Genomic DNA, 27,069 nt, shown 5'->3' on the forward strand with positions numbered 1-27,069 from the left:
AATATATATATATATATATATATATATATATTATTGTATTTGGAGTGCACTTGTTTCAGTTGATCATAGACCAGCGGTTACAGTACAACTAGTAGACTCTCTTGAGTCATTTCATTAGCGGAAGAATGTGATGGGGGGATAGTGCTCGAGACACAGATGATTATTAAATATCTTAGAGCTCTAGGGTTGGCTTACTTCAGAACTTCTGCCTCTTCTTCTCCCTCCTGCCCCATGCAGACCTTCAAGTGGCCCGCGGCCGCCTGAATTCGGACTTTGTGCCAAATGCCCTGTACGAAGCCGCCGTCCTTGCGTTCTGCAATTGTATGGAGCTTTCCCTTCTCCAGACGAACCAACTTCTTGCTGCCACTCTTTTGCTGCATCAGCAGCAAAAACCCGTTTTCCCTATCCTTCATCCGAAACCCAATTCCCACACTCCCGCTGCCCATCGGCTGCAACCCAATACACACACATCACACCATATCAACTGATTTGTCCAAGCATGAGTTTGGAGCGTTTTGGTTCTTACTAGGAACTGCACGCGTAGGATGAAGTCGTAAAATTTTCGCTGTTTGAGGAGAGCAAATGTTCCCTCCACTTCGGCGAATCCGCGAATGGGCGATGATTGTCCGAAGACATTTTGGTGTTTTGCAACGAGTAGAGCAAAGCCCCAGTGGCTGGGACCGTCTCGCGTGTACGGACTATCCTCCACTGTGAATTCGTGTTCGAACGTCGTCTCAAGCGGCTTCAGCTCATAGTCTTGAAATCCCTGCTGCGCTGCGTGTGTCTCTTCCAGATGTTGCAGCTCTTCGCGCACATTCTCCAGCTGCGTTGCCGCCGCTGCGGATGCTGCCAGCAAATGATTTGTGAGACTTTCGACTTCGCGGAACCTGTTCAAATCTCGTGTTTGACACAATCAAGTGCCAAAAAAATAAGCGTGGTGTATGCTTACAGTTGCACAGCCTCTGAGTAGACACTTTCGTTCAGCTGTTCTGCTGGCTTGACGCGCTTCCGCGCCTCTCCAACGGTTATTCCTGCCTCCACTTTTGCATCTTTCACCGCCACCGGATCGATGCCATGCATAGCCACTGTGAAGCGAACAGATGACCGCCCGGGTGGATGGTTCTTACGTTCATTGATTGCACTCAATTAAAAAACACAACGTAACCTACAGATGCGGTCCTTAGCCGCCTCTGACGCTTCCTCCAGGGCAGGATCATAGGCCGGAGGTGCTGCAGCGGGAGATTCCGAGAGGACGCGAGTCGTCAGTTCCACAAACGAAGTCAGAGGCGCCCCCAGAACAGAGGGAGAGGTAGCGGACTGCCCTGTGGGGCCTTCTGGGCACTCCTGTATGCGTGCATCCATCTCTTGAGACACACGGACGTAAAGGGAAGAAAAAAAGAAGCGCGATACCTCGGTAATCTTGGATAGGCGCATACTTCTTGTTGCCTCTCCTGACGACAGCTCAAGGGACTTAGACTCCACGCCATTTTGCTTCGATCCCTCGAATGAGAGAAGAGGAGATTCGATGGAGGCAGTGAACACTCCGCCATCTCCAATGATTCCCGCGTGAACTGCTGCCCTGCAGATGCCGCTGCGTTCTGAGTACAGGCCTTCAGATCCAAAGACAGGTGGCGCGCTGCTGCTGTCTGCGCAGCCGGGTGGGCATTCTACCAGGACGTTCGTCTGGAAGTTTGTCAGGAGGGTGTTGAAGATAAGGGGCAGGGGTGGTAGATGGTTCAACAATGAGGAGTACGTGGCTTACGTTCAGAGTTCCTTTAAAGGCTTCGTGACCCTCCATTACGTCGTCGCAAGCCAGAGGAAGTGCTGGTCTGGAGGAAAAGTCGACCTGTATGTGCACTGCTACGAACTCGAGAGAGGACCAGCACTACTAGCTCACCCACGTTCGACTTCCCCTGTGGCGTTGGTGGAACACAAGACTGCGGCCAGTGGTGTTGACGATAAGGGGAAGTAGCTCATCGCCTTTTCTCCTCTTGCCATGCCTAGACCTGAGGTGCCATCAGAAGCAGCACAGTTGCATGCAGCAGTTCAACTCATGTACGAACCTGCGGTGTCTGAGGTTGCCGTCGCGCTGCTGTAAGCAGACGCAAACGCAAGCACCAGGCCGGTGAGATCCGTCGTGCCGTCAAACAAATCGTGAAAAGTTGAACTGCAGGCACCGTAGCTGCACCCCAGATCGTAGGCTATGGGAATGCCTTCTCCTCCCTCCAAGTTAACTCCTGCAGCAGCAGCCAATCGTCTGTTCGTGCAGCAAACAAGGGATGCTAGTCTAGTCAGCAGCTACGACGCACCCATTTGCTTGACTGCGTTCTCGGCGCTGGACAGTTGCGTGATGCCCCGAGGCACAAACGTCTCTAGCCCTACGGAGCCGCACGCTTTCCGGATGTCGGCAACAGAGGCAAGGAGGCCGGCGGGACGATTTTCAGCACGAGGAATATCGCTCTGCAGTAGCACATAAATCAGTGTCCCGGTTTCCATATCGCAGTAGCCCCTCAAGGGTTTGCTGGCGCAGCGAGGCTGAACCCTAACACATCAGTTCAGCGCTGAGAACAGTGGCTGCTCTTCAAAGAATACGAATCCCGAAATACCAGTAAAAGCCCGAAATTGCATGCGGGGTCTTCTGCTTGATCCAGTAGCAGTCGAGGGCAGGATGTTCCTCCCCGTCACCTGCATAACGCAATAAGACACCGACAAATCAATGAGAGGGAAAGTAAATAGAGGGATATGGAAATGATGAGAACGTGTACAATTAGAGGGACCTAGAGTACCTGGGAGCAGTTGATGAACCGAATAGGCCTTTGGCTTTTCTGTTGCAGTTTGAAAGCTGGAGAGAAGACGGCCGGCGTCGTGGCGGAGTGTCGCGATGTGTTGTTTCTGTTGTTTTTTGTCATCCCTGCACTCTTCCATTTCTGTGAAGCGTTCTTCAACATTTGCCGCCAGCTGCTGGAGGTTCTTCATCTTGGCAATGACGTCAACACCCAGCTTTGCGGTTTTTTGCACAAAGGCTGGGTCGACCCCTGTGACGTAAGAAATGAAATACTTGTCGCGCGCATCGTCCGAGTTGGCTGATTCCCTGCAGTCGCCGATTGCGGATTCGAGCTTGTTGGCGAGGATGCTGATCTCCTTGATTGCGTAGCGGTACTTCTCCTCAACCTTCCCCAGACGCGGGTGCGGCCGCTGCATGCGGATGCGGACTATGGAAGCAGCAACACCGTCCATGGGGTCTTTGGTAGACACAGACGGATTCGCGTCGTTCTGAACGACATCCCTGCAGCGGAGCGTCACGCAGCCCGTAAAAGATCAAATCAAATGAACACCTGCATCAACGAAAAAGGGAAGAAATGGCACCCACATATATGTCATGCCGTCTACGCTGACTTGCACCGTGTATGCCAAGGCCGGTTGCTCCCAGTGAATCCTTGTGGCTGCAAGCCGCATCACTTTCCCTGAAAATATTAGAAAATGCATGCACGGAGTGGTAGTTTTACTCTGCACGCATGCAGTTTCATTCGTACTGCAAAAGAACCACTAATGTACGCAGACATACCCAAGTTGACGTCGAGGGTGACTGGGTATTCGTCTGGCTCTTCGAATAGCTCAGAGGCCCACGAAGTGTCTGTGTCTCTATCTATAGCTTTCTGAGGCCCGTGTGCCTCATCAGCGTTGCTGGAGGACTCTGCTGTTGCTCCTGTGCTGGCAACTATGTCGGCAAAGCCAGCGGAAGAACCGTTGACGTTCTTTTGCGTTAAACACCAGGAGCCTGCCTTGCCGATCCGTAGCTGTGAATTGCCCTGAAAGGACCAGCCCGATCTCCCGTCGCCTTCTTCTAAAGCCCGCGAACACTTGGATAAGATTATCTCGCCTCCATCTGGAAAGTAGAGACACAATTGACAGTCAGGCACTCATAAACAAATACAACCAACACGAACCAGACGTATCGCCTCCCTGCAGCACCACGCACAGCGGGGGATTGCTCAGAGCGCTGACGATTTGAGTCTTCGGGTTCGTCTTCCACAACTCCTAAGGACAAAACAAATCCTCACAGCGAACAAGTTTAAACGTTGGTGTCCACCAACTTAACCGCAAACGAGCTCAGTTAGCTTGGCTTCCGGGTTTAGGGTCTAGGGTTTAGGGTTGTATAAAAGCTCACGCGTCCATCTCCTGAGGCGATGGCGTCTTCGCAGAAGCTCAGGACGACTCGGGCCCCTTCTTTGTTTATTTTGCCACCTTCGACCTGCAGCAGCAGTGGACGCAATTGATGATGGTGATGATTGCATGCGGCTGTAGTAATTTTGTATTGTTAGAAATCGACATCACCCACCTGCAGACACATCTCTCCAGATGGACTTGAAATCCCAGCCACGATCATGAGCAAAGGCTGGCCTGTGCCGAGCGGGGTGATTCGGTTAATGCCGAAGAATTGACTCAAAGCCTTCCTCATCGTGACGACGATTACACGGCATTCTTGTGGCGCGTTGAAGAAGATGACCTCCTCGAAAGAAGCTGGAGAATACATCGTATGCAACACAGTTCAATTCTGACAAAACATTCAATTGCTCACGACCAGTCCCCGCCGTTGGCCTCCACGGTACCGCTACAAAGAAGTGCTCTCCGTCAGCCGATGTCGACACTTGTACCTCCTGAGAACAGGGGGTCCATAGCAAACAAATACTTCAGACACGTGTCAAGCTACCTGGGGAGCGTATTCCCAGCGAATGCGAATGCCTTTGATTCGACTAGGCACATCGAGTGTCCCACTCCAGGAGACTGAGAATTCACCAGTCATTGTTCCTTGCTTTAAACGCAGTGTATTGAAAGTAAGAATATCCGATACCTTGCTCGTCAGACGCGTGCTCGCCAGTACTAGACCAATACCCGTTCCCCGGCTCAAGTGCTCGAGATGCCTCAAAACCCATCCCGTAAGACGAAGTGGCTGATGCATCGCTAAAGGTGTAGAAGTCTGCAGACGTTTCCTGGCTACTGCACATGCACACCAGTGAGGCGATCCCTGAAACCGCCAGTGCGCAGTACACGCTCGTCTTCATGATGGTGACGAAAAAGAGGGTATTTACAGTAACTCAACAAGCAAAAGAATATGATGCAATTCGCTTGACGGGAGAGAACTCGGTAGGATTCTAGAGAAAGCGGCGGTTGCAGTTTTCGCACTTCGATTGCTGTATATACAGGCTAACGGTCATCACATGAAGCTAATCGCTCTGCTAAAGCAAAATATGCATGCATAATCCACTGTCTGTGTTTATTGTTTCGTCGTTTAACAACCTTCTCAATATTTAGTGTCTTTGTTCGAAATATGTGTATAAAACTACAGCGAAGTTATCCACCGCTCTCGCGGTGGGGGTAGATCGCCTCTGCAGCAACCATAACCGTGTCAGTCCTTGGACAGCACTTGTCTAAGATTAGCTTGCGCCGCTAGCGGAATTGGAAAAGGCGTCAATAAACAGAATAGTCTAAAACAAAAAAAAGAGCAGTGTTTTTTCCCTCAGCAGCTGCAGAAGCTGAACTGAGGGGTGCTGTCAATAGATTACAACCCGTATTTGAATGTACAGTGAGTGAAGAAGAAAAAGCGATCTACGCTAAAGAATGCCTCCATCATCTCCATCATCGATATGATCGTCGACATCTTCGTCTGCGTAATAGTCGTGTGCGTAGTCCTCGCCGCCAAAATCGTCGTCGTCCGCGCCAAACAGTTCTTCTGCACAGCAATTAACAAAATGAAAAGGGTACAAGAGCTCGAAAGCGGCAGCAAACAACAGAGAAGAGCTGGAACAAAGCTATACAGCATATCTATCTCTCAACTGCGGACTTGGGTTGTTGGATCTCAAGGGATGACCAAGCAGCAGCACAAGCTGCAGCAGCATCGACAGTTTACCTTCTGCATTTGCATCTGCCTGCTGAGCTTGTCCTTTATCTTCGTTGGCCTTATTTTCATCTTCCTTTTGTTCCATTTCTTTGAGTCGATGTCGTTTGGAGTCCGCTGCAGCCCTGTTAGCCCCTCTGGGCACGCGGACGAAGCGGCTCTGCAGCAGTTCGCTAGGAAAGAATTGGCTGCCACAGTAGGAGACGATGGCTTCCTTCTGGGCTTCCCAGTCGAAGGTACAGGCGTCATTCGCAATAGAATAATTCCTCCCCTCCAATTTGCTGCGCCTTTCCGCTATGCAGCACTCCGCTGTGCGCCAGTGATTGGTCAGCAGACGGTAAGCCAACACCGCTCCAGCAGACTCGTCGTCCAACTCCGCTGCCTTCTCAATGTATGGATTCGGCGGGTAAATTGGAGGCTCAGAAGTCACAGGGCCTGCGCACAGACAGGGGCAAAAATGCGAACATACACGCTGAGACATGCAACACCCCTGCTCTTCTTTTTCCCGGTATTGCCCCTGTTGTTGCTGCATGCGTTGCCTATGCTACTTTCGATTCTACTGTTGACGGTGTTGTTTTTTCTATTGATGTTGTTGCTGCTGCTGCGTTTTCACGCCTGTTGTGGGCTGGAAAGCTCCAGCAGGAGAATAGAGAGCAGCGCAGCCGCAGCAGCATAAAGGTGGCAAACGAAAATTGTTAAGGTAAGGAAGCAAGCAGTGGTTGTGAGTCTTTATAACTGGAGAAACCAAAATAACAGAAAAGTTTGCCTGTTCAGTCTATATTTGGTGCTCGTCGAAGATTTACCATGGCGCTCGGCGCCGTCCCTGATCCACTTTCGAGTGTCTCCTCCCCCAGCACCTCCTCCTCTTCCTCCCTTCATAATCCTCTGAGGGATTCAATATAAGAGGGGAGGAAACTCGTAGGTTTGCTGCTGTGGAATCGGGCAGGAGCCGCTGCGGGTTGCTGCACAGTTATGAGGAAATCTCCTGGAGAGGTATGCTTCATCAGTTACTGGCTACAGGTTTGCACGTTAGGCAAATTTACAAACAGGACAACAAATCCATTAATTCATTAATTAATGCTTGAAGTAATAAATTGTTCGTGAGAGATCTCCACGAGTGAGGGGCCCCCCTCCGGTACTCAAGGCATTGCCAGTCCGACGCAGCTGCATGCCCTAAAACGATGCTCTACAGGAGTAAAGTACCACCATATATTCGATGGATTCTAATTGTTCGAATGTGGGAAAATATAAAGCTACTCTGAAGTTTGCTGTAATTTGCGGCTTTCTCCGCCTCTCTCTTTGCCTTTCACAACAAATCAGCCAGCGGTCAGTTTATTGATAGGGCAGTTGCATCACAAGTGGTATCTGTACAGGTGAAATTGATGTGTGACACAGCAATGATCTAAGAAACATTCTCCATAGAGTTCGTTTGGAAGGCCGGACGTGCCGGTGTTATTCCCACAATGAAGGCTGTGGGACTCCTCGCTGCGGGCAGCAGTAACGGGCCTCTACAGGAGCTGAAGAAGAAGGCAAAGGCGAAAAAGGATAAATCAGCAGATGGGGTGGAGGACACCAGAAGCAGCAAGCGCGATCCCGTGAAGGAGTACATGGAGCAGCAGTTCTACAAACAGTTTTTGCCCAAGAGAGACTTTAATTCCCGAATCCGTAAACTTGCACTGGACAAGGATACCTTGAGGCGCGCCCAAGGAAATTCAAAGAAGGAGGTCTTCATTGCAGCAGCTGACCGCCTCGGCACTCATAACGGTAATCAGACAGCTCAGAAAACAGTGCGCAAAAAACCAAAACAAAAAAGCAAGAAACAAAAAACTAAACGTGGGCCACCCCCTAAGACGAAGAAGGAGATTTGCTCCATGGTAAGTGAATTAGATGCATTATTACTTTGCCCCTTCTGTTGTTCTACTGTTGTATGTAAACTGCGGCATGGTATGTGTGCGCTGATGTCATTGATGCCCGCAATTATGTTGTTTACGCATTTCACTGTGTATATGTTATTATATATGCCCGTCGTTTGCTTACATGAATGTGCCGCTTATTTATATTATTATTTTTCCGGTGGTTGGTGTTTCCCATATTTGCCGTTACGCTGTGTATGTACCACCACGTCACCTATGCGTACTTGTACTCCTGGGGTGTAATACTGTTATCAATGTTTCTTACCTTAAAGCCGACGTTCATTACTACTCCATTGCCTATATCACTGTGTTATTTTGTGTCGTCAGGTCCTGTCTCATTTGCACGCCCTGTAGTTCCCGCTCGCCCACCTTTAGCAGCTGTGTACAAAGGGGCAGGAGCGGGGCGTTGCTGGCTTTTGTGTGTTTCTGAGTCTTATTTAGAGAATACGGAACAATAAGATGAAACCAGGTGCACGCACAACAGATTGCAAGACTAGGCGCTGTTCTAGTGCACTTATTGTTCGTGGTGCTTATTTCTATGTCCTCTGCCTCCAAGCCTGCCAGTCCATCTATACACCGAAAAAGGCAGGGAGGCAGAGTGCCCAATTCGTCTACTCTCCAGAGAGAGCAGGCAGGAGCAGCAGCAGCCGGGAACCGGCTTGAGCGCAGGGGAAAGGGGGATGTCTCTTGTTCCGGGTTCGCCACAACCCCAAGAAATAAACAGCAACTGTAATTAAAAAGGAAGCCGAACTGACACTGTTTTGGAAAACGCCCCCATCTAGTGGGTGCGTGGAATGGGGAGTAGGAGCATGTAACTTAGATAATCTGTGGCGAAAGCCGACAGAAGGGAGGCATAACCATCATTTATCACTTGTTGTTATAATACTTAGTGCAATCAGAACTGTGCAAAGTAAGACACCTCCAGCTATTCAAGGACAGAAGGTGCCTGTCCGCTCTAAAAAGCAGAAATAAATTACTACGCCGCGCCGCTACCCCAAGAAATTGTTGGGGTGTTCATACAGCCCAAGGGCACAGTCGACGTGCAGTGAAAAATACATCCACAAGAACGATGAAGATCATAGAGAGACTGCTTAACTACACAATTTATGCTTGCAGCACACCACCGATACACTCAAGATGCACCATCTGTGCACCTAGGCGTGCAAGTAAGCCCCAGAGGCAGGGGAAGCCGATAAATAGAAGGAGCACAGACTGTAAGACTCTGAGCGCACCACCTGCACCCAGTTATAACCTCCCCTGAATGCTGGAGTCTATAGACAGCTGCGATGTGTGGAGGCGGCGCTGCTGCTTGACGGCCGAAAGCATTTAAAATTATCGTCGGCAGCTACAAGCAGTTGTACGCATCCTTCTTCTCTCCCTTCTTACTTACGCAGCAATCTGTAGCTGCTTCTGCAGCGGGGCCCGTGGCAGTTGAATTTTCAGGCGATACACCTGAGGATCTTGCTATGCTACGTGTATGTATGAAGCAGCAAACTGAAAGGCTGCTATTCGTGCTTAAAAGCACACCATTGACGGCTGGAACCACAGAGACCACGAGACGCAGACGAGCTGCTGTTGATTATTCGGCTGGGGCGGTCCTGATGACCCCTTTTCAACTCCGCTGTGCTGCATGAAGCAGACAGCCAACGCGCTCCTCGGACGATACATGCGCTGGTAGCATGGTCCACGACTGCAGGCGATCTGCACCCTTATATATAGTGTTGCTTCCAGACGGCTGCAACCGACGACCAGCTGGTTAGCGAGCTAGCTAACTGCTCTGTCCACCTCTGCAGGTAGTTGTTAAAACGCATTCGCTCTATTTTGCGCTGTTTTCCGTGCGCTTATCAGAAGTTCTGGAGTTCTGGGCTGCCATTTGCTTTTTACGTTCCACCAAAACCGTTTCCGTCACTAGAGCTCTCAGCGAGTTAATGACCTCTGCGTTGCAGAGGGACGTAGTATCCCCTAAGTTGGTGTCTAGACAGCACAGCTTCCGCAGCAGACGCCGCATTATCTTCCCGCTTTGCGTCTTCGGGAGGCCTGTGAAGCACACACACACACATACATACATACATACATACATACATACATACATACATACATACATACATACATACATACATACAGGCGCACACACACGCACACGCAGTCAGTCACCCGCCGATCGGTGCAGTGGTGCATGTCGTCTTGCAAGTACTTTGCAAGCAGAACGGGGAGCAGAATTACGCAGGTGAAACAGCTATACCACCCTAATACAATGGAAAAGTTGAATGTGGCAGGCAACGCAACGCCAACAGATTGATGAAAACCGAGAAAAGTGAAAAAGCAGAAAACGAAGAGATTGCGAGAGGAAAGAAGGGAAAAGAAGTGAGGAAAGGATCAATCTACTACAAGGGGGACCAAACCGGGGATATCAGCACCCAGACAAAAGATCTGCTCCACCTCCTGGTCTGAGCTGTACCTGGGGCCACAACGATGAAGTCGGGGGTCGCAATGGGGCCGATCTCCTTCCTCACTTGCGCCCTTGCCTGCTCCACTATACCCTCCTCCGAAGCATCGGCCTAGAAGCATGCAAAGGAAGGCGGAACAGAAGAAGAATAGAACTTAGCTATCCTCTCTGCCGCCTCCTCTCTATCTCCTGTTCTTCCAATGGCATGCTACTCGCTTGCTGCTACTCGCTTGCACGTCTACATTCTGCTCCTGGCATTTGGAGACAGTCAATCGCTGTAAATTTAGAAACAAGTCCTCTGTGATTCAACCCAAGCACCGCTACAAGCGGGGTCTGCAATCGTTCGGGCTAAGCGCCGCACAGATCTTGTTGCACTGTCGATAATGCAAGAAATTAATTTTATCGCTTGAATAATGAATTGAAAACCAGACTACTTAATTACATATTTTCCCTTAACTCACCTTCAAAATTACGAAGCAGAACACTGCAGTGCCCTTTACATCGTGCGGAACGCCGACAACTGCTGCCTCAACAATACTCGGATGTTGAACCAACGCATGTTCAATCTCGGCAGTGCTGAGTCTGTGTCCTGTTGACAAATGAAAAAAAGCAACAGAAAAAAAAACGCGGACGCATAAAATGCTGTATAACCTAGTTAGCCATCATGTACACCTGATGATTTCCCGCCTGTCTGTGTCCTTGTGCTCTATCCCGACGTGTGTGTGTGTGTGTGTGTGTGTGTGTGTGTGTGTGTGTGTGTCAGTTTGCTGGAGTTGTTTAGTTCTTGTTCCACGGTATGACGACAAACTTCAAGGAGGAAGGGCCGCTCCATACCTGAGACATTTAGTGTGTCGTCGACGCGGCCGGTGATCCAGTAATGGCCATCTGCATCTCTATAGGCGCCATCACCAGTAAAGTAAAAGCCGGGGTAAGGAGTCAAATAGGTGTTCAGAAGTCGCTTGTGCGCTCGGTGAACCGTTCGGCACATCCCTACACCCACAGCGGAGACGGCAGCAGCAAATGCAGCAGCAGAAGTAACATAAGACAATAGTCCACATGAAGGCTGGTGCAATATCATGTAAGGCAGCTGCAGCAGCGTTAGAAGCCGCTGCAGCAAAACGGCAGAACAGACCAGAGTCTATGCATTTAGACATAGGAAGGTACAACGACTGAAACACTTCACCAGCTATGGAACTGCACAAGAGAAAGACAAACGCCGAGAAACATCTGCAGAAGGCGGTACCAAGTACAAGGTGGCAGCTGTGCAGAAAGACACGACAGCTGTAACGTAGTACAGAAATCACACGAACCCCCATTTGGAAACAATGATAGCAACGGCGACCAATGGCACTCAGCCAGCGAACACCAAAGGCAACGAACAACGAAACAAAAAAGACGCAACGAGCACACAAGTAAACGCCAGCTCCCAAGCAAACAGCAGATTGACGAAGCTGCAGAAGTTCAGCATCAAGCGACCAGAATCCCCCCAAGGAAGCCGCAAAAAAGAACAAGACACAGATACAATGAGCACAAAAGAGGAGATGTTGTTGAGGTGTGAAAGTGTGTACCGGGCCACGATCGTTTGATGCAGAGGACGCCACAGACATTGTTTCCCGTCTTTTCCTCCCCAGACTGGGGATCCACAATGGCTGGTTCCACTCCAAAGAAAGGCACCATCGCGCACCCCGGCTTTGTGACTGTCGCCCCTGGAAAAGGCGCCAACACGTGGCCGCCGGTCTCAGTTTGCCAATATGTGTCGACGACTGAACACTGGCTCCGCCCCACATTGGTAAAGTACCACCGCCACGCCTCTGGGTTTATCGGCTCCCCCACAGACCCAATGACGCGCAAAGTGCTCAAATCGTACTTCTTCGGCCACTCGTCCCCGTGCTGCATCAACGCCCTGTACAACAGCAGCAGCAACAGCAGCGGTAGCCATGCAGCAGCACCAACAACGGCGAAGCAGTAACACAACAGTGCACAAGCAGACAATTCCCTCTGTCGACTGCTGCTCAGGGAGAAGACAGCAAAGTTCGCCGCAGGCCCTTTGCCACCCACCTGATGGCCGTAGGCGATGTGTACAGTTGAGTCACTTTCCACTTCTGCACCAGTTCCCAGTACCTGTGCGCAACAACAAAGACAGATCGTAGGCATAAACAAACTACAACTGATCCACAGATAAGAGACACCGACGAATGCAGCGTTGTTCCCTGTGAAGGCGACGTCAAGTGACACAGTAGCGGCCACCATCCGTTTACGCTTGCATGCACGCCCCAGCAATAAAAAATAAGCTTATATGTTAGGAAATACAAGGCAGTGCGTGCCTTCAAAAGGAACCCGGAGCTACACAGAAGGCAGAAGCAGTGAGAAGGACCAGGAGCAGCAGCAAGAGAGAGGGAAGCGGAAAGTGACAAGCACAGACAGAAACGGAAACAGGAGAGATGGCGGAGACGGAGAGGTATATATAGATGGATGGACGGAGGCAGGAGGCGGACAGACGAAAAGATGGAGTTATACACGCAGCAATCGCAAATGAGCTAGACATACCTCCCAGGATTTGGGTATGTGGGAGTGCCCTGAAAGAGAATTGTGGATGCGCCGTTGCAGAGGGGTCCGTAGACAGTGTAGGAATGGCCGGTGATCCAGCCGCAGTCGGCCATACATCCGAAGGTATCGCCAGGATGGTAGTCGAAGATGTACTCATGGGTTAAAGCAGCATACAACAAATACCCTGCAGTAGTGTGGCACACGCCCTGCACCCAACGAAGAACAACGCAAAAAAGCAACACAAAAACTACAGCACAAACCCACTGCAACCCCAACTACATTAGAAACAATGCTATATGCGAGAGGCAAAACGAAAGGCCGCAAGAAACAAACGACACACACGAAAACGCAAACATGACAGGTCAAATACACGTCGCACGGCGAGCAAACAGGGGGCGAACGGCGGAGGAACGAAAATGTGTAAGGTTCACCTTGGGTTTGCCTGTTGAGCCAGAGGTGTAAAGGATGAAGAGGAGGTCTTCGCTGTCCATTGTTTCCAAAGGGCAGTAAGGCCTCATCTGTGGCAACAAATCATCTCCAGAGAGGTCGCGGCCGTCGACAAAACTCGCGGGGTCAGCTGCAAAAGCAACACAGACACGAGTGAATTGCTTGCAGGCAGACAAATACCGAGCATCAACGCAGGCAAAAAAAGCACTAGTGCATAGAAATAGAGCCAAATGGCAAGCCAATAAGACGACCTGACACAGGCTACACGTGCCACATAGTTGGAACGCCAAGCAGAGACAAGCAAAAGACAGAAGACGCTGCAGCATGCAGCACGCATCTGCAGCCGACAACACTGCCAAAGGACCCAAATGATGAAGGAATACACACCACCCCATTCTCACGAACCAAGCAAGCAAGACAAATGATGCAGAATGCCGTGCCACCCACCAGACTTCCTGAACAAGACGACGTGCTGCACACAAGAGCACAACTTCAAGGCCTCGTCGACCACCGCCTTAAGACGCACCACGCGTCCTCCCCGCAAGCCGTTGGTCGCTGTTATCAACTGAAGAGGCGCAGCAGAACACGTGTTAAATCAAACACTCAAGCACTGCTACACAGCACTAAGATAATTAGGGTACTGCACTGTTCGCACACACAGTCAGTGCCGCCTGCCACCGCCACAACTTCAACGCACCACGCGACTGTTTGCATCTTCCAAACGCTCCGCCAAACTGTTGGCTGAAAATCCGGCGAAGACGACGCTGAATTCAACGAGGCACAACAGCACGAGGCAAAATACAACCCCTAAACCATAATCACAAGCCTCTAGACCGTCTATCCGACAAGTGAACTCTGAACCCTTAAGACATCCTCTTGCAACTGCTGCAGAACGTGACCATGTGCACGCATACCATTGTTAAGCGATGTCACAATAGATGCACATATGGTAAATATCTGAAGGTAGCCCCTTCCCCGCAGTTTGCGCAATAACAAAAGGTGCAGCAAATGACAGCGGACTACGTGTCTTTACAGCGCCTCATTTTGCAGTGGACTGCACGCATCGTATCTACAACCCTTTTAGTCCTTGTGTAAACTGTATACCTGTGGACGGCGCCGATTCTCGCACAAGCCAACATCGCATAGACAATCTCGGGGATCATCGGGAGATAGATGGTGACGATGTCGCCTTTGCGCACGTCAAGGCTCTTAAGGAGGTTCGCGAAGCGACACACTTGATCTGCGGAAATAAGTGAAAACACCGGCAAATTGAATCCACGTCCGAATTCCATAGGGAGGTGGTGAGTACGCAACAAACAAAAGATGCAGTAATGCGCTACATGGAATAGAGCAGCACAGTCCCACAATGGTTTGGACGACTATTACATTTTGAGCTCACCTTGCAATTCTCTATAAGTCACCACTTGACTCTCATCCGAGTTGTCACCCTCACATATCAGCGCAACCCGCTGAGGGTACTGCTCCGCCCACCTGTCCACGCAGTTGTCGCAGACCTGAGTAAAACAAATGCATCGAAAGGACACAAAGGGGAAACAACTTTGGCACAACGCTAAAAAAGCCTGGTCACGTTACAGGGGAACAGCCCCCTGCACACGCCCCTTCAACACCTGCGCCACAGCTCTCTGGGCGATCCAAACGCGCCAACTACAGTATACATAGATGTACGTATACGCTCATTCCTCTTCCTCGCACTTCAAAAAGAAAACCGGCACATACGCAAAGGCTCTACGGTTGCTGCCGTCTGGCCGCTCCCATTGCAAAACCAGTGCCCAGGTCGCCTCACATTCAGTTTCCCATTTAGAAACCACGAGATGTCTCCATCTTTAAGCGACCCGTGCTGAGTCTTCGTGAAGGGCTGGAACCAGCGAAGCTTCTCCAATGCCCGCTGTACACACCCCAGCACACACCCCAACAAAGACGCGCATATTGGGGACCTGCAGTTAACTGCATCCAATTACCTACACAAAGGCCAGCATGGCAAATACCTATACGTACATGGAACAGCCGTAGACGTGCATGGTGTATGTAGAAGCATGCTAGTACATATGCATACATGCATACAGATATGCATTTCCTATGCTTGTACGTAAAAAGCATGGAGCAGCGAAGAGGAGGAGAGACATAAAATACAAGCAGATGCGCATGTGGAGTTACAATTGCTCAATGTGAAAGTTGGGAGTTGATACCTCCTTCCAGAAGTTGTCGGCATCCTTCAAACTTCGCCAGTAGAGGTGTTTGTACATGCTCTGTCAAAGTCCGCAAGCACACTTCATAGCGATCCACATGCAACTAGCACAAAAGACCTGCAATATAACAACGCCGGCTTAGCGTGCGCAGTTCGATCACTTTCCTAGCACTTTACAAGGGACAAAGGCAAAGCATGTGACGCATGTATATCAACAGGCAATCTGCATAATCTGCACACACCCTACTCGGTGAGCTCATACGCATAGAACGAGTTGGTAAGCATGAAACCATGCAAACACATGCATACAGAACACAAAAGTCCAGGATACTACGTTTAAGCTGCAGGTATTTGCATACAGCACGAGAAACACAGGATGAGATGAACCGACACAGGCAACGAAAAACGAGACACGGGTTCCGAAAATTTGGAACTAGCACCTTCCCCTAGTGTGTCGTTGCATCCTGAGTTATTCTGACCTTCCATGTGGCGTCTACACAGTTGCTGATAAGGAAAATTCCCTGCATTACGTACCTCAGAGGGCACATTGCATCTGCTAGTGTTTTTCGGCGGCGGATCGTGAACCTCTGAAACCGGGAAAGAGGAGACGGCGTCATGAGTCTCTTCCAGACTGAGATCACTTCGTTCTACATTTGGACTTCCTCTGTCCACAACACAGGCCTTCCCCAGATCTCTTTCCCAGGAAGGCATCTTTGCGCAGCAAACTCCGGCCCCAGCAGAGCCTGATGAGGGATTTCGGCTCCTTTGTAGATTTCAAATACTAAGATAATGGCGAGGAGTCAATATGACGGGAAGAAGGTGAAGATCGCACGTCAGACCCCAGCTTTCTTCTCTCAGTCAGCACGAGTAGCACGCCACGACGTAGTGGGTGGCACCCGCCAAAAGACGCCGCAAACAAACTGCCAACACACCTTAATTCAATGCAACTTTTGCATAAACAAAAATATTTGTCCAAGGAAATCGAAATGTCTTCCCTTTTGACCAACGCAGCAAGACAGCAGCCATTTTGGGGGGCTCGCGTGGCAGTTGTACCTGACCTGATCGGTTGCCCTTGCGGTTTCTGAACTGTCTCCAGTATTTCTCATTCACCCATTTAAACGAAGTTTTGTTATAGTTTGCATCTTTTGGGAAGTTTACACTCGCTATCTCCGTAAGTCCAAGCCCACCACTTGCCATACACTCTGCCGCTCACAGGCAGACTATGTAGAACAGTCTGCCCACAATTAGCACATGAACACCTACTCCGCCTTCGTAGACAGCATGCACGCAAGCAGGTAGCGTTCGCCCAAGCAGAAGGCTTCAACAATTTCCGACAGCGCTACAGAATGAAGGAAAGAACGCTTGGTTGCACCAGCGTGTGGGGCCTGTATTTCTGAGTGTGTAGCATTGTTTGTTCGCTGTTAGCACATGCAACAGAAGTTGGCACATGAAACAATCATCCAGCTCTAGAGGGCAAAATGTACGCAAGCACTAAGCCTGCAACAATGGCCAGCAGTGTCCACCCATGCAGCGATAACTGCGATAACGGGTTGTGTGCGCTTGCGTGTGGGGATGCCTTTTACCTTGTTGCATCACAGTGCATTGTAGGTATTGCCAAACAGCCTCATAACCAGCACCTCCAGGCGCTTGGGTGGCTATGCGCCGGAGGCCTGGAGACTGGAGGGGAGGTGTACTTGTGCGAAACTCCTAACTGAAGTACTGTGGGCTTCGCTGCAACCCCAGTGTCCCATAGAGAAGCTCAAGGGCCTTTCTTACACTCATAGTTCACGGGTGGCTAGTGAGGGAAACGTACTGCACCTCCGGAGCAAAGGGGCATTGTAGCATAGTCGTGCGGTTTTGGCAAGTCTGTCTGTAGTGGCCCGATGAACACATGCCCGGCAATTATAGGCAAAAGGGAAGCAAGCAAAAACCCAACAACTGTCTTTCAATTTCTATGCATGCAGCTACGAAGGCAGCTACAGACACTTGAGGCGCTGAACTCGCGACACCTAGAGAGTGAGGACGGAGGCTAGTGGTAAACAGCCGTCTTCTAGTGGACTCGGAGCTTCTGTATCAATGGTAAAATGCAGGCCTGTTTATTGAAGAAAGGTAATCGGTAACCAGTTGCACCGCGGAGAGTGATCTAGAGGTGATGTTGCCGATTGTGGGAGATATTTGCGCGTCAAAGGGACGGAAAATACCGTTTTGACGGTCATTTCAGGAGGCAAGGAGGCAGGTTTGCGAACAGTGTGGATACTGAGCTTTTGGATGTGGGGGTTATGAAAGCCAGCCCCACTCCGAAGGAGATAAAAAGCAAAAGCCGGCAGTACCCGCGGAATTTGGCAATCAAAATGCCGGGAGGCCATAAGGAGTGGAACGTCTGCTTCTTGGAATAAAACAACTAACGTACTTCAAAAGTGCACATGTGCTAAAGCGTTGGAGAAACAAGCCTCCCGGAAGCTCCATCCGGAGGCCAAACAAGGCCAATAAGAGAAATGCCAGTGCTCCCGTGCAGCATGAGATTCAGTGAAAGGTCTGAAGAAGGTGTCAGCTGCACCCACAGACCCTGTCCGGTTTTCCTGTTGGCTTGTACAAGTTCGTATTAGTGACAGGAGTTGCTAGCTCTGCTTGGCAGAGGCTACGAAGGGGATATGATATTTGAAACTACCCACGGTATCACCGGCGCAGTCTGTGCTTCTATGCTTCGCAGATGAATGGCATGCCACGCGAATTGGCAAAACTAAATGGGAGATTAATTCAAATGTGGGTTATATTACTGTGCCACGAGGCTTCAGAGCTGGACCGGTTCACTGCGGCATAATCCTAGACACACCTTGGGTGACCGTTGGAGGCCTTACATGTGCCTGCCTGGTGACACAATTAGGTGTAGTTGGCTGGAAATTGAGAATACACATCTCAGCATTTCCAGTGGCATCTGCACCTTCTACGGTGATAAAAGTGTAAAGCGAAGGGGTCAGGACACTGAAGACAAACTATCAGAACAGAACCACGTAGACCAAAAGGAATGAGCAACTCCTTGCACTTCAGAGAGCAACCTACCATCCGCTTCCTCAGCTCTCCGTGGGAACGTGCAGTCATTTTGAATGATGTGGGATTGGTTGCAAAACAACATATTGGTCGCTTGCCAGGTTCTCCTGGCTTCCTGAATGCCGAATTCGCCGGTTGACACTGCGGATTGCTTCGGCTTTAACTCTGCAGGACTTGTAGTAACAGGCCAAACATTCATACTCACCATATTCGAATATCTTTGCAGAGGCTTTCCTTAATTCCACTCCAACACGAGCTACGTGGCATTTTTCTCCCGTTGATGCAGAATGTGTCTATCATCGTGATGACTTCCATCCTTTCACCGCGTAGTGTCCTCTACACTGCTCATCCAGTTTCCTCTTACCGATCTTCTAGAGACAGTCCTGATTCACGATAGTCATATATGAACTCAAACCAATGTTAGTCTTCCGCTTACCAAGGAAGGGTGCTTCAGCAGAGCGGTCTCTATTCATTGCCTCACCTATTAATGTTCCTTCAATTCGCCCACGCACAGTTTTCCTGCAATGCTGGGGACAAAGCAGCATCTCAGTCCAGGTCGGAAAGCTTCTACAGTCATTCTGTACACCCGCAAACTGGTGTCCTTCTTCATGCCTGTTTTTGGAATATAGAGAGTGCCCCTGTCAATTTCGTATGCATGTTGAATACGAAGGAACATCCCCTGGCAGGCAGATAATTCCTCCACAGTGCCCCTAGCTAGCCTCTCGGCCTATATAGATGATTAGAAGAGGAGGAGACATTCTCCACGAATTGTTTTCTCGGAAGTCCCACAGCAACGCAATGCACAGCAGTTGGCCGCCTGCCCGCAGGTGGGCAAGTCCCGTTCAACATATATGAATATATAGAGGAGGTACTCGACAGACAGAACTGTTGACAATTGTGTTCGGCACCTAGTTCCGCCCTTTCCTGGTTTTTCGGGCAATGGACCTTGGCGGCTAATGTGTGCTATACACAAGCCTACCCAGCAGTTTTGGTGAGGTTCGCTGCTCTAGCCTGCCCATGCTAACCAAACGGTGCTATCGCCAACGGCCGCGTTTAGCTGCAACAGGCGCAAGCCATTGCGAAAGGGATTTCTTCGAAGGCAGGTGAAATGCCCTCCGGTTTGCACGCCTACTACTCACAAAATAACCATGAAATGGGGCTGCTATGGAGGGGGAATGTCCTGGGCTACCGTGAGTTTCAGCAGTCCTCTCGGCAACTCCTGGTGGAAGGCAACCCCACATGCAAGCATAGGGAGGCCCCCGGTAGTGCATTCTCATTCGTTGTCCACAGCTGTTAAATTGTCTTCGTGCTTGTGAAGCACATATTTGGCCCTCAATAACAAGCCTGCACGCAACTGAAGGCGCATGTGCCAGCTTCAAACAGAATTTGCGAAGCGGCCGCAGGGCACACTGGTAGTCGGTTGTGGCGGAATTGGGGGTCAGCACAGAGGGATCTACTTGGTGAACTGGAGCTACAAAGGAAAAACTCGTCTTTTAATGCAATAAAATGGAGCATTGGGGGGAGGCCTTCAAAATTGCCATTACTACCTCAGCGGTGGCCTGTCCTATTCCACCACGGGAAGTGCAAGTCAAGGAGCACGGACGAAGCACACGCGCAATAAGAAAAGGCGTTGATGTAGGGGTTTCATCATACAGGCGTACTGTGCCTTAGCTCTAAAGGCTATGTTCTTTACGACTACCCCGCCGTTACTGGTGCTGGCGAAGGTCACAGGGTAAGTCGCGGTCAGTAGGGGAACGAGAGGCGGAGGAGGCTGAATATACAGCTTTATTGGATGCTAATTGATTTCCACAAAAAAAATTAAAAACACAAATGTGCTAAAATTTACGGCAGTATGAGTTAAGGGCAGAAGCCCCGCCAACGAAGGCGTGCAAGTGCTGACCGGGTGACACTACAGCGCAGGCCCCAACGGTCTGCTACGCCGGTGAGGCTTTCCAAGTAATTCCTAAGATCTAACGTTGTCTATTACAGCGCCTTTTTCTATACTTTTGAACAGAAGATAATTCGCTGGTGCACGCAGAGTCTAGAGATCGCACCTCAGAGTATCTCGGACGCCCGCAGTGGACCTCCCAGGAGCCACTCATCGCCCAAGCCAGTGTCGGCGGCGGCCGCGCCGACCCACCGGGCTGATGAAGACCACTTTCCTTAAGATTTAGCATTTCAACAAGACTTCCTGACAGAGAGGAGATACCTTAGAGCAGTGATTCCTCAGGATTTGGCGAGCTGCACGAGCACCTAGTGGCCGACGCGAAGTGCACTGAGTGCTCGCTTTCTTCTGTTTGGCGTTCCAAGGAGACCTCACACAGCGGAAGGAGACCTAAACATTTATCAGCGGAACTCCCTTTCTTGTGTATGGAAGAATTTCTTTTCCCGGCACAATCCATTTTATTTGTCAACCTGACGGTGCGCCGTGAGCCCGGAGTAGCTCCCCTTCCATCGCAGCGTTTCAGTATCTATTGTCGGCTGCTAGCACGACACCAGGACCTTTTGCCCAAGCGAAGGGAATTTCCGCGCTTAATTATACGTAGACTTCCCTGTTACTCTGGACGATTTCCATACATGAGGGGCTCCCTCCCACTACCCGCCCAAGTATCGCAGTGAAATGAGCATGAACTCATAATGACAGAATCGGCGGGCCCACTGGGCAACTTCCTCGGAAGTTTGGGCGGAGTATTTACAGAGTTTACTTGGTCACCCTTGGAGCTCTTCCTCTTGACGGCGTCTGTAGCCCTCACTGTATCGCAGGTGCTCGTATCTTTTTGCATTCTTACATACTTCCCAACGCCGCTCTATCTGACATGGTGGCAGCTGCTCCAGCTCTTGATTAGCGCTTCTATAGTGGGGGAACTGGGCGTCGCCTTCCCTCAGGCCACTTTGTTTCCTCGTGTAAAGTTGGGGGGGTTCAAATGCTTCTTGCGGCTTCTGCCGTATTCCTTGGCTTACTGCGCCTTCCACGCAGTATCTAACATCACGATATCTGCAATAGCCCATCCAGCAGCTCTTCCTGTTGCTTCAGGGCTCTTAGTTGCTTTTCACCATGTGTTCAGATCAGCAGGGTGCAGCACAACTTACAGTCCCCTGAGGTGGTGCGCGGTGGGTCTGTTGGGGCTTTCCTGTCTCTTCTCTTTGGGCTACCTTGACTTCTACTACTGCATTTTATTGGCTATTACCTCCGCGCTCTATCGGGGAGCATACTTGCCCAGGGCTTTGCACCTGAGCGGAGCAGACGAAGGCACACTGACAGCGGCATGCAGCGTCACTGGGATGCTGGTGCTGCCCGTTTTCATATGGTTAGCCGGAGAACAACCAGCTCTGATACCTGCTTTTAAGCTGGCGTCTTTTGACAAACAGGAATGGCTTACTTTGGGATGTTGGGTGACTGCTGGAACAATCCCCTTTTTCAAAAGTCTAGCAACCAACAAACTCATGAAGACCTCTGGCGCTCAAGTTTGGCGCATCAGCGAACTGGCTTCCGTAGCAGCTATCTTCGTCTGTTCTCTGCAGATGTGTGGAGCCGTTGGGGCAGCCCTCTGGGGGGGCATGGCCCTCCTACTCCTAGGAAGGCTATGCTGCGCAGTGGACAGCTACGAGGAGAGGAGAGAACTTGACCCCCGGCTTAGTCGGACGTACTACTCCCGCAGACTCAGCAGCCGCAGAGGCTCTTCGATGGAGGAATCATTCGCTGTAATTGAGGAGGGTCTTCTAGATCATATATCTCCTGAACAAGCCAACGACATTACGAGCCAACTAACTGGTCTCGTCAAAGCCTACGTCACTCGCACACAGTGCGAAGACCTCACTCTTCTGAAGAACATTGGCGGGGGAGACGGCATCGCGCACATGCTACACGTCTCTCGAAACATTGGGCTCTCAGATCAGGAGGATATTGAACAACGACGTAAGTTATTCGGTGTGAACAAACTCCCTTCCCGCGCCTCTGCTTCTTTCTTCTCTCTTTGTATTGACGCTGCATCCGATAACACCTTGCAGATTCTCATGGTCTGCGGCTTGGCTTCCATTATCTTATCTCAACTCTTTGGCGAAAACCCCCAAGTTGAGTGGATGGAAGGCGCTGCCATTTGGGTGGCCGTATTGGTCGTCGTCCTCGTCACAGCCGGCAATGACTGGCTCAAAGAACAACAGTTCCGTCAGCTTTCCGCCGTAAAAGACGACAAGCGCTGCACCGTGTTGCGAGATGGCTGCCCCACACAAGTGTCCGTGTTTGACCTTGTGCTGGGCGACCTGCTGCAGTTCGAAGCAGGGGATGAACTGCCAGCAGACTGCGTAGTGATTGCTTGCCGTGGGCTGCGTATGGACGAGTCCTCCTTAACCGGAGAATCTGAAATGATAAAGAAGGATACCTACGAGGATTGTATGACGCAGCTTGTAGACGGCAACACTCGAAGTCCCCGGTCGATGCAACACCATTTCATATCTTCCCCCGTTGTCCTTTCCGGAACAACTGTGAACAGCGGAAGTGGTACAGCAATAGTCATAGCGGTTGGCCCTCATTCGCAAGCTGGGCAACTGTACCAGAAGCTTTCCTTCGACACAGAAGCAACGCCATTGCAACTGAAGTTGAATGCGCTTGCTGGAGACATAGGCAACTTTGGGCTAATATGCTCCGTTATTGCTTTTTTCGTCCTTGTACTAGAGTATTGGATTATTTTTGCATACACAGAAATTGATCAACGCCCTCCGCTTCTCGGCATCGTCAACAGTCACGTGCATTTTTTTGTTACAGCCATAACGGTCCTCGTCGTTGCTGTACCTGAGGGGCTGCCTCTGGCGGTCACCATATCTCTGGCGTATTCCATTGGGCAAATGCTTGCGGACCAGAACTACGTGCGGCGTTTGGGAGCGTGCGAAACGATGGGTTCTGCCAATGAGGTGTGTTCAGACAAAACAGGTACACTTACAAGGAACCAAATGAGCGCCGTGGAATTTTGGGACGGTTCCGAAACCGTTCACATTCCTTCTGCCTCATTTGCCGGCCCAGACACAACTGGTGTAGCAGGTTTCAATGAAAGAACGGCGAAGTGGGAGCTCGTTTCCGAAAGTATTGCTTTGAACTCAACAGCATTTCTCGAAAAAATGGAGACGATGACATTGAATAACGGACAGGAAACAACACGATACACAGTGAAATATGTGGGCTCTGCAACAGAATGCGCCCTACTGGAGTATAACGACTTCATCTGCGGTGCGGACTACGCAGAGACGCGGCGATTAAAGGGGTCTGACTCCCTCATTGCTCACCGGGAAGAGTTCTCTAGCGACCGTAAAATGATGACGACGGTTGTTTACCGGGAGGAGTGTGGGGGTTCGCATGTGAGGGTGTATGTAAAGGGCGCTGCAGAAAGAGTTCTTCAGTTGTGCAACGGTGTGATGACCGCCAGCGGTCAGATCCAAAAATTGCAGGCAGAACACAAAAAGGAGGTTGAAGATTGCATCATCGATGGAATGGCCCGTGAGGCCCTGAGGACAATCTGCATTGCCTACCGCGAATTCGACGTGAACGATTTGCCCAACTGGAAGGAGAAGCAGCCTGCCCCGAAACAGTTGTTTTTAGTTGCTGAACAAGACCTTATATGCCTGGGCATATTCGGCATTCAGGATCCCGTGAGAGACGAAGTCCCGGGAGCGGTGGAGAGGTGCCACCAGGCAGGCATCAATGTGAGAATGGTAACGGGGGACAATCTTATCACTGCAAAAGCCATTGCAAAGAAGTGCCACATTTTCAATGAAGAAAGAGGGGATCTGGCAATGCTGGGCCCCGAGTTCACACAGCTTGTCGGCGGTGTTGTCTGCCAAAGCTGCAGAACTGTCGTATGCGGCTGTGCAACTGATGCTAAGACAGCAGAGGCAGAAGGGAAGAACCTCCGCGTTGATGTTGTCGCGAACATGGATGCTTTTGAGAACATCTGGAGGCGCCTTCAAGTTCTGGCGCGCTCCCAACCGTCCGACAAATACGTCCTAGTTACAGCTTTAAAACAACTAGGCCAGGTAGTAGCTGTGACAGGCGATGGCACCAACGATGCGCCTGCGTTGAAGAAAGCAGATGTCGGCCTGGCAATGGGCATCACCGGCAAAGAAGTGGCGAAGCAGGCTGCTGATATTGTCATGCTAGACGACAACTTTCAGTGCATTGTGCAAGCTGTAAAGTGGGGACGCAATGTATACAGCAATATCCGGCGTTTTCTGCAGTTTCAACTCACCGTTAATGTGGTTGCTGTAATCACCACAATTGTCTGCGCAGCTTTACTGCGAGACTCGCCCTTGACCGCCGTGCAGATGCTGTGGGTCAATCTCATCATGGACAGCTTTGGATCCCTCGCTCTTGCAACGGAGAAGCCGACTCCCGATCTTCTTAAGGAGAAACCGCACCACAGGAATCAGTCGCTCATTTCGCGGTCTATGGCGCTCACCATTACAACATCTGCATTGTACCAACTCGTTGTCATGATGGTTCTCATATTTTTTGGAGACTGCTTTCTCCCCGAAAAAGAATGGGGCTATCTTTTGCCGGCTGATAGATCCAATAATGACTTTTGTGAATTCTCAGACTGCGATCCAACAACAGGTCAGTTCAAGTGGTTGTGTCATACCAGTCCTTAATTTCCGTGGGCATGAGAAGACCCCAAAAAACGTTAGAGTGCAGTTGAAAATACTGATGGCAATAGAAACAGCTTTCAGTTGTGCGCATTTCCGTTGCTCCAGGGCATGGGAGCCTCATGAGATCTGGCAGAAGATTCAAGTTGTTCTCCACCGAAGAAGACTACGAAGAGAGTTGGATAGGAATTATTGGGCCGTCTCGGCACCTGACATTTGTGTTCAACACATTCGTTTTCATGCAGTTGTTCAACATGATTAACGCCAGGGATGTAGAAGAGGATTTTGCCAAAAAAATGTCTTTGCCGAGACTCTTCGTCAAGATGGCAAGTAATCCTTTGGGGTTCTTTATTTGGCTGTTTATTCTCTGCTCGCAAGTCTTGATGGTGGAATACGGCGGCCCCATGCTCGGCTGCCACCGGGAGGTAAACCATTCAACGCGTTTAGATTTTGCAAATAGTGCTCCCAACCACCATCTTTCTTCACGCCCTGTAGTGTTCCGCATTCCCTTCCAACACAACTGTTAACATGCGTAGTCGATTAATATGTATATAACCACTAGCAGCTGGGAATTTACGGCTACGTGACAACAGATGTGTAAATACCTCTTTTGCTGTACCATCGAGGAATATGCAATATTGTTGCTTGGGGCGCTGGGTGGGTTTGCATTTTCTGCCTGCGTTTCTCAGGGCCTTACTTTGGAGCAGTGGTTATTGAGCTTACTCATCGGGTTCGTTGGCCTGCTGTTCGCCCGCATTCCACAGTGCTTTCCACGGATTACACGGATGTTTCCAGAATTCGGAATGAGGGAAGAAGATCTTTCAGAGAAAGCTTCCCTCGCCTTGGGCCTTCGCGGCCGATCGCCGTCACGCATGAACGACCGCTGCATGATAAGCACTCTGGCTGTAGCTAAGAAGTATGCAAGGCGCGCCAAAGTCCTGACAATAAGCAGAATGAAGGCGCGTAGAGGCGCACCCCGAGCTGGACAGCCAGCTGATACAGCGATTACCGATGCGTACCTTCCAGTGCAAGTCACTGCCTAAGCGTATCCGTCACTAGGTAGTCCTACTGCTGAACTGCACCTTCCTGCGGGAGTGTTCGAGAACACGAGCAGGCCTGTATGCAGGCTTTTGTCCCCTAAGCAACCCTGATACGCGGTTCTGACGAAGCAGGCAAGGGCTCTCTGTGTCAAATGACGTCAGGACATCACGCTCCTCCAATGCAATGCACTGCATGCAAGCGTCCTCTGTCGCCTGGCTGTGAATGCAAAAACGCAGTGGTGACAGTACTGCTCCCCTCCTCGATTTCACGCTGTTTCCACTCAGCGAACGTCGGGCACGGGACTTCGTCTCGTCCCCATTGAACAAAAAGAACAAAACGGTCAGGGCAGACTTGTGCTGCCAACAGCTGGTACGGCTCCCGTCCCGTCTAGGCTGCGAGGCCCTATTCAACGACTATTAACACAAACTAGAGGTATATGCGGCCTGTGGTAGTGTGGCTATTCAAAAATCCGTTTTCTATGTTCCTCCAATCATATTGGGTCTGCTATTGTCCTGCATGGGTTAGGCTGAGTGGCCCTCGTTCCCAACTCACTCGTATGTGCGCGGAACGGTGGGAATACAAACCTTCCCCCCCGATACTCTTATTATCTACAGATGACCCAACAAAGACAGCTCCCATTTTTTACTAATATACAGGTGTAGAGACCCACAAACAAGGCCTGGTCCCCCTGGAACGCGACCGTGTTGACCCCCTAAGAATGCATATAGGAAGTCGCTATATAGTTTCCCGAGTGTACAGTAAATATGGCCACAAAGGCAATATTTGCGTTGTTCACAAAAATATGGACGTTGTGACGCACGCCCCCTACGCGGGCTGTCTGGTGGGAGCGTCTCCACCTCTAGCAAAAGTGAATTCCTATTCGATAATAGGCATG

General features: G+C 50.4%; 5 protein-coding genes across 5 annotated transcripts; 2 read left to right on the plus strand and 3 right to left on the minus strand.

Annotated features, from left to right (window-relative positions):
• Positions 1 to 195: 195 nt before the first annotated feature.
• Positions 196 to 4,534, minus strand: EMWEY_00005910 (hypothetical protein; the record flags this gene model as incomplete). The annotated part of the gene is made up of 11 exons (XM_013481457.1): positions 196 to 449; positions 527 to 846; positions 1,170 to 1,646; positions 2,064 to 2,257; positions 2,383 to 2,458; positions 2,593 to 2,685; positions 2,787 to 3,286; positions 3,371 to 3,464; positions 3,566 to 3,886; positions 3,948 to 4,038; positions 4,340 to 4,534. Coding segments are annotated over 11 exons (2,615 nt in total), but the record flags the coding sequence as incomplete, so codon positions are not given.
• A 1,078-nt stretch (positions 4,535 to 5,612) lies between these two features.
• On the minus strand, positions 5,613 to 6,775 carry EMWEY_00005920 (hypothetical protein, conserved; the record flags this gene model as incomplete). The annotated part of the gene is made up of 3 exons (XM_013481458.1): positions 5,613 to 5,731; positions 5,909 to 6,331; positions 6,700 to 6,775. The coding sequence occupies 3 exons, from the start codon at positions 6,773 to 6,775 to the stop codon at positions 5,613 to 5,615; spliced, it is 618 nt and encodes a 205-aa protein (XP_013336912.1).
• A 584-nt stretch (positions 6,776 to 7,359) lies between these two features.
• Positions 7,360 to 8,267, plus strand: EMWEY_00005930 (hypothetical protein, conserved; the record flags this gene model as incomplete). Its single annotated transcript, XM_013481459.1, has 2 exons — positions 7,360 to 7,660; positions 8,137 to 8,267. 2 exons carry the CDS (start codon positions 7,360 to 7,362, stop codon positions 8,265 to 8,267), a joined length of 432 nt encoding a protein of 143 aa, XP_013336913.1.
• Positions 8,268 to 9,625: 1,358 nt separating this feature from the next.
• Positions 9,626 to 16,166, minus strand: EMWEY_00005940 (acetyl-coenzyme a synthetase, putative; the record flags this gene model as incomplete). Its single annotated transcript, XM_013481460.1, has 15 exons — positions 9,626 to 9,846; positions 10,268 to 10,367; positions 10,717 to 10,844; positions 11,090 to 11,245; positions 11,824 to 12,158; positions 12,314 to 12,376; positions 12,803 to 13,008; positions 13,234 to 13,379; positions 13,697 to 13,814; positions 13,947 to 14,013; positions 14,354 to 14,489; positions 14,649 to 14,763; positions 15,054 to 15,155; positions 15,457 to 15,516; positions 15,990 to 16,166. 15 exons carry the CDS (start codon positions 16,164 to 16,166, stop codon positions 9,626 to 9,628), a joined length of 2,130 nt encoding a protein of 709 aa, XP_013336914.1.
• A 4,974-nt stretch (positions 16,167 to 21,140) lies between these two features.
• On the plus strand, positions 21,141 to 26,176 carry EMWEY_00005950 (Ca2+-ATPase, putative; the record flags this gene model as incomplete). Its single annotated transcript, XM_013481461.1, has 3 exons — positions 21,141 to 25,104; positions 25,242 to 25,558; positions 25,823 to 26,176. The coding sequence occupies 3 exons, from the start codon at positions 21,141 to 21,143 to the stop codon at positions 26,174 to 26,176; spliced, it is 4,635 nt and encodes a 1,544-aa protein (XP_013336915.1).
• Positions 26,177 to 27,069: the final 893 nt, after the last annotated feature.

Source organism: Eimeria maxima, genomic scaffold, assembly GCF_000499605.1.
Source record: "Eimeria maxima Weybridge genomic scaffold, Emw_scaff34, whole genome shotgun sequence".
In the NCBI taxonomy this organism is placed as follows: Eukaryota; Apicomplexa; class Conoidasida; order Eucoccidiorida; family Eimeriidae; genus Eimeria; species Eimeria maxima.